The sequence below is a fragment of the Nyctereutes procyonoides genome, unplaced genomic scaffold (assembly GCF_905146905.1).
Source record: "Nyctereutes procyonoides isolate TBG_1078 unplaced genomic scaffold, NYPRO_anot_genome, whole genome shotgun sequence".
Classification (NCBI taxonomy): Eukaryota; Metazoa; Chordata; class Mammalia; order Carnivora; family Canidae; genus Nyctereutes; species Nyctereutes procyonoides.
Window position 1 is genome coordinate 29,832,004 of NW_026575132.1, and position 12,321 is coordinate 29,844,324.

Genomic DNA, 12,321 nt, shown 5'->3' on the forward strand with positions numbered 1-12,321 from the left:
CCATCTTGTTTGCATCAGGAGGGAAGGAGCTAACAACTGTTCTAGTTTCAGAACGTTCTTTGGGGCCACGGCGATCTTCCTCAAATGCTATCTGTGCTTGAGGGTTCGGGTTTTCCGTGAGGCTCCTTTTGCTCGGTCTTTGAAGATTCAGCTGTGTGTGTGTGTGTGTGTGTGTGTGTGTGTGTGTGTTTATGAAGGATTACTAACACCCAAAGCAATTTAAAATTAGTTTACTAATTAATTTAAAATTAGTTTAAAACTAAAAATTAGTTTACTGTAGGTTTTGGCCTCAGCATTAAAAAAAAAAAAAAGAAAGAAAGAAAAAGAAAAAAAAAAGACAACAAAACACCATGTAGAGTCATAATTCAAATGCAGATCGTAATTCTTTAAATGGTTAGAGTAAACTCAATAGTTTCTGGAAGAAGCAAGATTATCCAATTCAGCTGGGAGAGCCCTAAAGTCCTCTTAGAGGATGATCAAGAAGATTCGGATGTCCGATAAACAAATGTTTGCGTAAGTCGTGGTAGGGGGTGCACCCAGAGGTGGGGGCCCTCTGAAAAAGGGGCCTCTGTAAAAGCTTCAGCACCACTCCTTACTTGCACAAGGGGGCATCGATGCCACCACGGTCAGCATCTGAAGGAAAATACCCCAAGCTATAAGAGGCCACCCTTCCATGCAAGGGCAGCCTCTGTCCTGCGGGAGGGAAGTTAGAACTCGGTGCTCCCGCTGTAGCAAACTCCTTAGGGTTGGCTCCCCACACTGAAGGCTGTGCCCTGCCTTTGCTGGGAACATCACCCAGTCCAACCCCTATGCGCCTGTAAGGCGTAGCTCCGCTCTCTACCTATAAAAGACCTCCTCCCAAACTCCCAGGACTTTCCATGAAGCTCAACACTCAGCACCACCATTTGCCTGCGGTATTTTGTTCTAGCCAAATCTAACGTGTCTCTCTCCCCTCAGCTGGACCACGAACCGCACAAGGGCCAAGACCCTGCTGTTTGCTTTTTTAAAAATCAAGCCTGTCTCTATGTTCAGCACACAGTTGGTGCTCAATAAGTGTCTAAAGAAATCTCTCCAGCACTTTCTTTGTTGTGCTAACTGAAGCCTCTGACTGACACGGGTAGGACTAAGGTACAATTAGGGGGCATGAAGAAATAACAAGAAATGATGAAAAGGTAAGGAATGTATGGTTGAGAAGCAAGGAGGCACGTGGAGGACCCGCCGTCAAGAACATGCATGCAAGTAAACATGCATCTACCTAGCCATTCAGCCACCCACTCATCCACCCAGCCACTCGCCCACGCATCCACTCACCCATCCACTACCCACCATCCGTCTTGGATACCTACCTATCATGTGCCAATGACCATCTTCTAGGTGAGAAAATGAACAAATAAAAAATGAAGCCTCCCCTCAGAAAGCCATGGAGTCCAGAGAGCTGGAGACCGGCACGAGGACTCAGGAAACCGTATGTAATAGTGAAAATACCTCGAAGCAGAAGTTCTCAAAGATGTGAGGGCCATTGAGAGGGGGATCTGATCTGGTTCATGGGTCAGGGAGGGGTTCTCTGAAGCATCACTGTGAACTCACAGGTATAAAAACAGCTCGTGCCTGCTGAATATTCGGTAAGTGCTAGGCACTTGGCTGAATGCTTTATGCACATCATTTACCTTCCCATAAAAAGCTTAAATTTTTTTTAAAGATTGTATTTATTTATCCATGAGAGACACAGAGAGAGGCAGACACACGGGCAGAAGGAGAAGCAGGCTCCATGCAGGGAGCCCGATGCGGGACTCGATCCCAGGACCCTGGGATCACGACCTGAGCCGAAGGCAGACGCTCAACAGCTGAGCCGCCAGGGGACCCCCAAACCTTAATGTCGTTCTAACCACCTTAGTAGGTATCCCCATCGTATCTGCATTTTTACAGAGGAGGACTCTGGGGCACAGGGAGGTTAAGAACTTGCCCCGCTTACACAGCTGGGAAGGAATGAATGGTCATCTCCCCAGGACGGGCAGGGCCATCTTCCGGATGCGGACTGCTAGATCACCAGGGTCCTCTTGGGCCCTTCCAGGTGGGGAAGGGCTTCTCACCCCCGGGGGTGATGTGAAAACAGGTAAGAGGGTTTAGTTGAGTGGCAGGTGGCCAGAGATGCCACTTGTCTCACCACGTTCCAAACAGTCCCATGTACTAAGGACCCGTCCTGCGGGCTGCAGACGCTTCCAACGCCCCACTGGATATTCGCACCAGCGAGAAGCTGGCTCATCATCCTCTGCGCCCAGAACCTCAGCCTTCTTTCCCATGGAAACACCAAGTTATGTGTTCGGGGGCGTGTTCTTAATGTACACGGAATCTTCTACGCATGCGACTGCCATGCAAACTGAGTGGAGACTCTTCTTAACTTTGTTCCTAGATTTACCAAGTATTTTGCACTGTTTTAGAGAAAACTGCTTCAGAAGGACAGGAAGGCAGCTTGTGGTTTTCACGTCACTGGCAGGACATGCCTGTGTCAGCCTGTTGTCGTAGCTGTCAATTCACAATTTTGTCACGTACTCAGGCGCAGCTGTACCCGAGGGTTTACCCACTGAACTACGTACATAAATTAGCTTTGTTTTTCCTTGTATTACACTTCAGCATTTCATTAGTTAATTTTTTTAAATGCTGTGTATTTGTGGGGCGCCTGGGGGGGCTCAGTCGATTAAGCGTCTGCCTTTAGGTCAGGTCATGATCTAAAGGCCTGGGATCGAGCTCTTGGTTGGGGTCCCCAACTCGGCGGGGAGTCTGCTTGTGTCTTTGCCCCTCCTCCAGTTCATGCTCTCTCTCTCTCTCTCTCTCTCTCTCTCTCTCTCTCTCAATCTCAAATAAATAACCTTTAAACATTAAAAAATAAAAAAAAAAGAATGAAAATGTTGTGTACTTGCACGTAAGGTTACGTGAGCTGTGAGTTTCATTCCAGAATGGTAGAGTGAATAGTAAAAATCTTTGTTTATAAGGAGGGAGTGGGTCTGCAGGGCTGAGAAGCACTGCCCGGGCTTAGCCACACTCCCCTCCCCAGGTCCGGTGAGCAATTGAGTCAATGCGTGTCCACGTGGTTTGAACAGTGTCAAGTGGCGCACCGGTGTGACCTGCTATCCCCAGCCGGCGGGTCAGGAGGGCTGGCGGGGGCACTGACCGCCATAGCCATGCAGCCCTCCAGCTCTGAGTCCGGCGGCCTGCAGTCCTTAGGCCTCTAGGCCCGGGAAGAGCCACGCCGCCCCTCACATCTGCAGGTCTCCTGATCCTTCTGTGGTTTGGGGAAGGGAGCCTGGGCTGCAGCGTCCAGGATTCCGTGGAGCCGGAATGCCGTGGATTCCCCAAAACCACTCTGGCTCTCCGCCCTCCGGAGCACTCCTGGCCCGGCGCCTCCCTGGTCTGTCATGTGCTCTCAGACACTTGCGCATGCAAGTCTGACGGTGGAGGCAGCTTGGGGGCACACTCATTTTAATGCAGAATGCTAGGCCCCTCGCTCACAGGTTCTGATACAGGAGGTCGGGGGCCGGGGGCCGGTGACCGGCACTGGAAACAAATGCCCTGGGTAATTCTGATGCAGGCGCCCCCGGAACCGGGCTTTGAGGAATGACCCGAAAAGCCAGTTTCCTTGCATTCTATCCTTGGGTCCCAGTTGAGAGTCTCTGGGTCCCTTCCTGTGGCCTTGACTCTACCTCCCATGAGAAAAGGTCCCCCAGTCTCTAGCTGCAGCCTTAACGTCCCTCTAATGTTCTGGACCCATCACTACTGCCGCACATTTCCAGCCCAGCCCTCCGGGTTACTGCCCTGCTCGGCAGTCCCTCCATCTGATGAGAGGGAACTGCGTGCAAGCGCCGTAAGGAAGGGGCAGCGGAAGGCCGGATTGCACGCCAGTCGTGGGCACAGAGGAGGCCCCCCCGAGGTGACAGCAAGACGGATGCAAAGCAAGGAGAGGGCTCAATCCCGCGTGGCGCGGGCAGGGAGGGACAGGCACCGATGCCCGGCGGCTGCACCTTCAGGACGGGCAGGGGCTGCGGGGACAGGCTCCGCAGAGACGAGCCGGGGGGTGGGGGGCGGGGGCTGTGTTCCGCTCCGCTGCCCGTGCCACGGGGACAGAAGGGAGACTGAGTCACGGATCCTGCCGAGGGGGAAGGCAGAGCGGCCAGTGGGTCCGCGCGGACCGCTCCGGGGAACAGGGCCACTCACCCCTGGTTTCGTTCCTGACCCACACGTTGATGGAGTCGCAGGCAGAGGCCGGATCCTCGAAGCTCACGTTCTGGACTTCACACTGGAACACGTCTTTGTTCCTGGTAACAAAAGGCACTTCCATCTTAAAGCCATTCTTCACGAACACCGCGTTGGCCACGGTCACAAGGTCTTTATTCTTCTTGGAGCCGATGGCCTTGTTGATCTTCTTTAACACTTTACCGACTCCTACAGGAGAAATGGAAAAATGCAGCAATTCAGAAAAGCCCTTTTTTTTTTTTTTTTTTTTGGGATCATCTTTTCCTCAGCATGGCAATAACAGTACAAACAAGATAGGCCTGAGTAGCGAGAGACCAAGTCTTCTGCTTCCTCAGTGGCCTGGTGTCAAGAAAAAGGTGGGGGTGGTAGTAGTAAGTGAAATTATTATTGGTTTTTTTTTTTTAAGATTTTATTTATTTATTTATTAGAGACACAGAGAGGGGAAGAGATACAGGCAGAGAGAGAAGCAGGCTCCCTGCAAGGAGCCCGATGCAGGACTCGATCCCGGGTCTCCAGGATCACACCCTGAGCCCAAGGCAGATGCTCAACCGCTGAGCCCCCCAGGCGTCCCCCAAATCAAGTCAAATTATTAATAGTTCTTGAAAATCAGTGGCGCTTCTGGCACCCTAACTGCATATTCGTGGCACCTCAGCACATAGGCCTCATCCTCTGGGAGATCTCCAGGGAGACTAGCCAGCTCTTCCTTACGTAGCCATGGGGAGTCAATCCAAGGAATCTTCCTAATTTGTTCTCTTTTTCTCTCTTAACCATCTTTAGCGCTCTTTTCCTGCCAAAGATTTAACAATGTGATTTCTTTTTTTTCTATTTTGGAAAAAAAATGGATAAAATAGACATTTAAAAGACCATAAAACATTGCTACGTGCCACCATCCAGGGACAGTGTGATTTTTACCTAATATCAAGCTCGAAAAGCACAGGGATTAATTTCATGGCAACGTAAGCTTTATTTTATGGGAGCCATTCATACATGCTCTGTTTGCTTTCAGAATATGGAAAAGAGGAAAATAAATTACAAGAACGAAACGTGTTTCTACAGGGAGCTTGAGCGACAGACTCTTGGGGTCCTTTGAAAAGGACACTGTCCTAACAGCCTGCAGTGTCGCCGCGACAGTCTCCAGAGAGCTGACCTGTCCCCCACTGTCTGCAGACCCACTGAATAGGGCCAGGGTGAGGGCCGGGGCTGGAGGAGGGGCCCTCTTACCGCCCTACCTGCGGTGCTGTTCCGGGAGCAGGCCCAGGTGGGCAAGTGCAGGGTGGAGGACAAAAGCCAGCACCTGAGGCTTCCGACCACATGGCTGGTCCCCCACCAGGAAAGAGGGTGCAGACCCTCCTCACTGGTCCAGCACCGCCGGGCCTCTGTCCTTGTGAGCACATCCCTACCCTGAGCACTCGGCCTCTGTCCTTGTGAGCACGTCCCTAACCTGAGCACTCGGCCTCTGTCCTTGTGAGCACATCTCTACCCTAAGCGCTCTGCCTCCATCCTTGTGAGCACGTTCCTGACCTGAGCACTTGGCCTCTGTCCTCGTGAGCATGTCCCTGACCTGAGCGCTCGGTCTCTGTTCTTGTGAGCACATCTCTACCCTGAGCGCTCTGCCTCCATCCTTGTGAGCACGTTCCTGACCTGAGCACTTGGCCTCTGTCCTCGTGAGCACATCCCTGACCTGAGCACTTGGCCTCTGTCCTCGTGAGCACATCCCTGACCTGAGCACTTGGTCTCTGTCCTTGTGAGCACGTCTCTACCCTGAGCGCTCTGCCTCCATCCTTGTGAGCATGTCCCTGACCTGAGTACTTGGCCTCTGTCCTCGTGAGTGCGTCCCTAACCAGAGCTCTGAGGCCTAGGCGGAGCTAGGGCCTGTAGGAGCCTGCAGGCAGCTCTGCAGGGGTCTGTCCCAACTGCAGCCCCTTCTAGAACATCCCTGCTGGTGCTGCAAGAGAAAGAAGGTGGGGGAGCTAGCAGGAGCATCAGGGTCAGCCCCACAGGAGGGCAGCTTAAAGAGAGTGTGGCTCAGGACTAGGGCCACAGCAGTGGCCACTCAGGCCACACCCACCGGCAGGGTGGCAGGGGGAGGGTCAGCGCCCCAGGACAGGCGGGAGGCTCCGGCAGCGATTCGTCCGGAAGCCGCAGCTTCCCGAGGTGTTTGCGGGTGTTGGTGCCCGGACAGGGTGGCGCGCTCCCAGGGCTGCACAGGGGCCGACTGCGGACGTGCAAACCTGTAGGCCGAGTTACCGGCAGGGTGCTCTGGGTCCCGGGGTCGGGGGGCAGCCCAGGGGCCACACTCGATGCACCCGGCAAGGGCACAGCACCAGGCCCGGGCGACCCGGACCCCTGCCTGGCCGCTCCCTTGCAGCCAAGGGCATCCTACAGTCAGGACACCCAGGACTTTGTGAGGCCAACAGGTGCACGAGGGCATGGGGAGGGCGCCTCCCTGGTTCGCCACCACGGCGGCCAACATTGGACACAGTGACTTGCTCCCAGCGCAGGCGCGGCGGTGGCCCCGAGGACAGTGAGGGCCGCTCTGCTCCCTCACACGGTGCCTGTACACGAGGTCGGCTGGGCCTGGGGGCGGGGGGGGTCCGACCGCAGCCCGAGGCACCTGTGGCTGCAGACAGACACCCTGTGGGCCGTGCCGATGGGGCGCCTGCACGCGCTCGGGCGCTGAAGCGGCTGCCTTGGGCTCAGGTCATGATCCCGGGGTCCTCGGGTCGAGCCCCGGGTCTGGATCCCCAGTCAGTGGGGAGTCTGCTGCTCCCTCTCCTCCTGCTCCTGCTGTCTCTCCCTCTCTCTCTCAAAGCAATAACTAACATCTTTTTTTTTTTTAAAGTTTACAAAAAAAAAGTTCCCACAGATAATTTGAAAGGATTCAAATCTTTTCCATTGGGCCTTACTTCAAAAAAAAAAAAATACTTTTTTAGCTTTTTATTCTGATATAGTGATAGATTCACAAGAAGTTGCAAAACAATATCCAGGGTGGTTCCATGTGCCTTTCACTCGGTTTCCCCCCAGTGGTAATACCTTGTAGGACTGCAGCTCAGTGTCACAGCCTGGAGATTGCCCTTGGGTCAGGTCGCAGAGCTCATGCACACTGCCCGGGTTTACAGGTGTGTGTGTGTGTGTGTGTGTGTGTGTGTGTGTGTGTGTGTGTGTGTGAGTTTTCTTTTCTTTTTTATTTTTTAAGATCTTATTTATTTATTTCTGAAACACACAGAGAGAGGCAGAGACCCAGGCAGAGGGAGAAGCAGGCTCCCTGCGGGGAGCCCGATGCGGGACTCGATCCCTGGACCCCAGGGTCACACCCTGAGCTGAAGGCCGATGCTCCACCGCTGAGCCCCTCAGAGCCCTCTGATTTTTCTCACCCACATAGATTCATGAGGTCACCAGCACAGTCAGGACACGGGACGGTGCCATCCCAACAAGGCTCCCCACGCTGCCCTCCCTGGCCACACCCAGCCACCTGCCCAGTTCACCCGGCTCACGGGCTCTCAAAGGACATTCACAACCATGACGCACCAGGGACGTGGGGCAGGCGGGAAGCTTTCTCTTTAGAGATGAGTAACCAGGGGAGGGTGGGGAGATCAAGTGACTGAAGTCCCATGGCGACGGGACACAAGCTTCCAGAAGCGTCACAGGGTCCTGGGGAGGAGACCCTAGCTGCCAGGGTGGTACCCCCGAACCCCACCAGGTGCAGGCCCCCTCGCCGCCCCACCAGCCGGAGCTCAGAGGACACACACCGTTCACGCCGTATCTCATCACCGTGGTGAGCTGCTTCTTGGTCCTGCCGTCGGCTCCCAGCTGGAGCATCCCCAGGACGGACGCGATCCCATGGGGGGACACAACCACGTTGTCATGAGGCCGGGATCGGACAATCTGGTTGAAAACCTGGATTCCTGTGTTGGAGCCTAGCTCCTCCAGGGACAGCGGGTTGAACTGGGAGCACACGGAGGGCAAGGTCACTGTGGCCACGAGGAAGAAGGAGAAATGCCAATTCATGGTTCCTTTCGGCAAGGACAACCTGGAAAATTAAAAAAATATATACATGTGGATTCTTAGATGAACACTTTTGGAGGGAACTACATTATAGTCAACTAGGTATGAGTTATTGCACCCCGTATAATTGAGCGCCTCGTTAATTTATTTAAGATGGAACGGTGTGGATTAAATCCATTTTCGCCATTTTTTGTCAGGGGGCTGGGTGGAGGGAGAGGACGGGGGCCTCCGACTGGTAGGCTCCCAACTATGTGCCAGGCACCATTCAATCTTTCAACTGCCCTTCACTTAACTGAAGCGATTATTGCCCGAGTGCTGGTGGGTGCTGGGCCCTCGTGGACGTGCTGGGCATAGCACTAGAGATGGCTGCACAAGCCCCCTGCCCCCCTGGACCTTACATTCCCCCAAATAAGCCAGCAGGCAATACAGTAACCTCAGAGAGGGGTCAGGGCCCTGTGCCTGTGAGCGGGGCTGAGGCAGGGACATCGTGGGGGGGGGGTCAGGTCAGGGAAGACACCTCTGCCTGGAGAACACGTGCGACGCGTCCCGAATGAGAGCGAAGCCCTGCTCCCCGCACCCCGCCCCCCACACGGTGCATGGTCCCCGAGATGGGAGTTGGGAGAGGACGCGAGAGGAGGAAGGCCCAGGTCCCTGAGGCCCAGAGACCCCCGTATGTATGGCTCCTGGGTTTCCTTCTAGGGGTCCCAAGAAACAACAGGAGGGCTTTAAAGAAAAAAAAAGAAAAAAAGAAGGCGAATCCGTCAGGTCGCTAGGATTACCTTATAACCACAGGTCCTCAATTATTATTTTTTTGACCATACACACGCATGTTACTTTCTTAATTAAGGGACTGTTGATTAAAATAAATGATACCCCCACATCTACAATAGGGCAGAACGATTGGCAAATCTGTCCATTGTGAGAATGGCACCATTTGCACGGATATTCTCGATTACAGTGATTTGTCTGAAGTCCGCTTTCTTTCCTGATTCCCCCTTACTGAGCTTCCTTTGGCTGTGACAAGGAAGAGGTGGGAAAGTCACGTGCACTTACGGAAAAGCAAATATTTCCATTAAGTAAGAACTTGAAAGAGGCAGGTGGGAAAACAAAAGCCGAGCTGGGCATGTGGCTAATTTGGCTCCTCCCCTGCGGACGCAAACCTCTGCTAAGCACTAGTTTCCAGAGGGGCCGATCTGTCCTCCTGTCATGTGCCCTGAACATGTGGGAGATTGGGAATGTCTGCAAAGAATGAGAAAGAGGGGAGCCTTTTAGGAAACAGGGGAGCTGGAGTGCAGGGAAAGGAGGCCTATGCGCTCTAGAGAAATTAGGCAAAATCGGGTGTTTGGGGTTTCCCTTGCTTCCCCTTTGATGCATCCCGCTCCGCTTCCCGCTCTGGGTCATGATAGATGTTTAGTAAATACAGGTGGGATTAGACCTGATGCCTAATACACTGTCTGTTTTTGCCGATTATTTTTTTTCCTGCATCAAAATAATGTTTGTTGAGTGTGACTTTAAAAAAGTGATTGTGGGGATGCCAGGGTGGCTCAGCGGTTGAGCGTCTGCCTTTGGCTTGGGGCATGATCCTGGGGTCCCGGGCCCCACGTAGGGCTCCCTGCGTGGGGCCTGCTTCTCCCTCTGCCTGTGTCTCTGCCTCTCTCTTTCTCTCTCTCTCTCTCTCTCTCTCTCTGTGTGTCTCTCATGAATAAATAAATAAAATCTTAAAAAAAAAGTGATTGTGTTTGGTTCTGAGCCTTGTGGTGAGCTCCAGACACTTTCCAAAGGGAGTGAGATTCTCTGGGCTGGGGAGAGGACGGTCATCAAAGTGCCCCACCAGCACCCTTGCTCCCCGCCCCTCAGGCCACAAGGTGAGCACTAATGCCCATCATACAAGGGGATGTTGCAATCGTCTCCTATATTGTGAAACAATTGCATTTTTAAGAATTTAGAACACACAGAGCTTCTCCAAGGCTTAACTATAAAATAATTGTGTTACGACGGCCTGTCTAAATTCAAAACGTGTAAGTGACCTACATACGCTCCTTCTTGGGGCTTTCCTATGGCCAGCGTGGCCTGTTTCGGCTTTGGCACCCTGGACTGGCTGTCATACCATGGCAATCCCCTGAGTTTCGTTCAGCCTGTTGGACGCTGGAGAGCTTCCAAAAGCTGACTACGGAGGCCTTACTCATTTCATCTAAAAATTAAGACACTGTGTCCGCCCGTCCTCCCTCCGTCCCTTCTCTCTAGAAATAAATCTCTTTGAGACTTAATATACCACCAAGCATATTACAAGTATAAAACCAGCTGGATGATCTTTTCTACCAACGGTTGAATCTGGTCACTTGCACCAACTTCATCAGCCTGAATCGTTGACTCCCGCGTGAGAGCCTGTTCTGACACCACCTCCAGGACACCTAATCTCTACTCCCCAAGCCTCCCAAAGAGATCCTCCTGGATTACTAACGGTTTGAAGAAATATTTGAACCTGCACATTCACACAGGACATCAAATGGGTTCTGTCTCTGATAGCTTAAAGATGATTCAACCCAATGCTATACAGATTCACGTAGACGACTGTAAAACAGGTAGAAAAGATCAGTAAGAGAAAAATCTCTCCGCGCCGATGTTTCGGAGTCAGCAGAGACAGCCCTCCCAAATAAATAACCATCTTATTTAGCAGGGTTTTGCTTGGTTATGGCTTTTTTTGCTAAAAGAACAGTTTCATTATGAAGCAGGCGGAGGGCTGCCATGGGTGTTTTTCTTGGTTTCGTGCATTTGGGACATTTCTGAGAGGTGCCTATGCGCAGTTTCATAACAGCATGTTGGGACGGTGTCGGAGCTGTGCAGGGCTTGGAACCGGAGCTATTTTTGATTGATGTTCTGGGCATAACTTCTTCTTGGCCTCAGGTTCCGAGGTGAAACGCTCCCTCGTTCAAGCTCACCTGGCTTATGTACACGTCTGCGGCTGAGCTTTCACTCCTCTCCAGAGTTCAGGAGCCAGGAGAGCGGGTGCTGATCCATAAATTACTCTGGCTTACAAAATTCCTAACTGATACATATTCATGTCCAAGTAGACAGTCTTTTACATGAAATAACTGCTGGAGTTAATCAGGCTCGAAAATGCTTACTCTCGACAACAAGCAGATTCTCATTAGGGGAAGAACATAGTAACCTCCTGTTTATTTTTTAGGAGAAATTACACTTGAAACTTTCACATAAGAGAGAAGGAATAAAGCTATTGCCCAAATGCATTGCACCGCCTGTACGGAAGATCGTAAATCTGTTTAAATGGTTCCATTTCTTGAATAATCTTTTCATAACAGTAAACACACACACACACACACACACACACACAAACCAAGAAGAGTCTGGGTTAGGCCATCACTGGAGGGAGACTGTAAACCTATAAATAAAGCCATCACCACAGGCCTACCTTCCAAATGTGGGATTCTCTTTCCCCACATACTTCTGGTGTCTCGTACTCCAAAACCACTCCTTCCCCGTGTGAGGATGTCTGGAAAGTGTGTACTGCTCTGAGCTTCAAATGAGATTCAGTGGGGTGAAAAAAAAGAACGAGCTGGGGGTTTTACCAGGGCCAGATGGGGAGTGCAGCCTTACGCGTAGCAACACCTCCCTTCCCGGCTCTGGACGTTAGAGAAACACCACCCACAGGTGCCATCACGTCCACCATCACGTCCACACAGGTCGTGCTCGGATCCGTGGCTCACGGTCTCAAACCCTCTGCTGAACTTCGGTGTCGTACTTCCCCGTTTGCTGTCTATGTTCCCCCGACTGTTCAGAACACTAAATCGGCCTGAAAAATCCCCCGAGGGCGGCTTATGGAAGAGGCCAGCGGTTTGTGAAATCTGCCGACTTTCCTCCTAAAGGGAGGCCCTGGTCTTCCCTGTGCTTATGTCCTCGCTTCTCTCCCTTCCCCCCCTGGCGACAGCAGTGCTCCCCCAACTCCACGCACGGCCTGTGGGGGGCTCCCCCATGTTGTCCCAGCTGGGTCTTCTTACCCCCTCTGAATTTCCACAGCGTTTCCTCTCTTTACATTTCATTTAGCTTTTC

The 12,321-nt window shown here is 52.4% G+C and overlaps 1 protein-coding gene across 1 annotated transcript in view; it reads right to left on the minus strand.

Annotated features, from left to right (window-relative positions):
- SERPINE2 (serpin family E member 2) overlaps window positions 1–12,321 on the minus strand; it is a 58,125-nt gene that overhangs the window by 16,904 nt on the left and 28,900 nt on the right. The window contains exons 2-3 of the mRNA XM_055345700.1: window positions 7,998–8,278; window positions 4,210–4,437 (exon numbers count right to left, since the gene is read on the minus strand). Of these exons, the coding sequence (XP_055201675.1) occupies window positions 4,210–4,437; window positions 7,998–8,256 (487 nt within the window). The 5' untranslated portion in view covers window positions 8,257–8,278. The remainder of the gene's footprint in view (window positions 1–4,209; window positions 4,438–7,997; window positions 8,279–12,321) is intronic.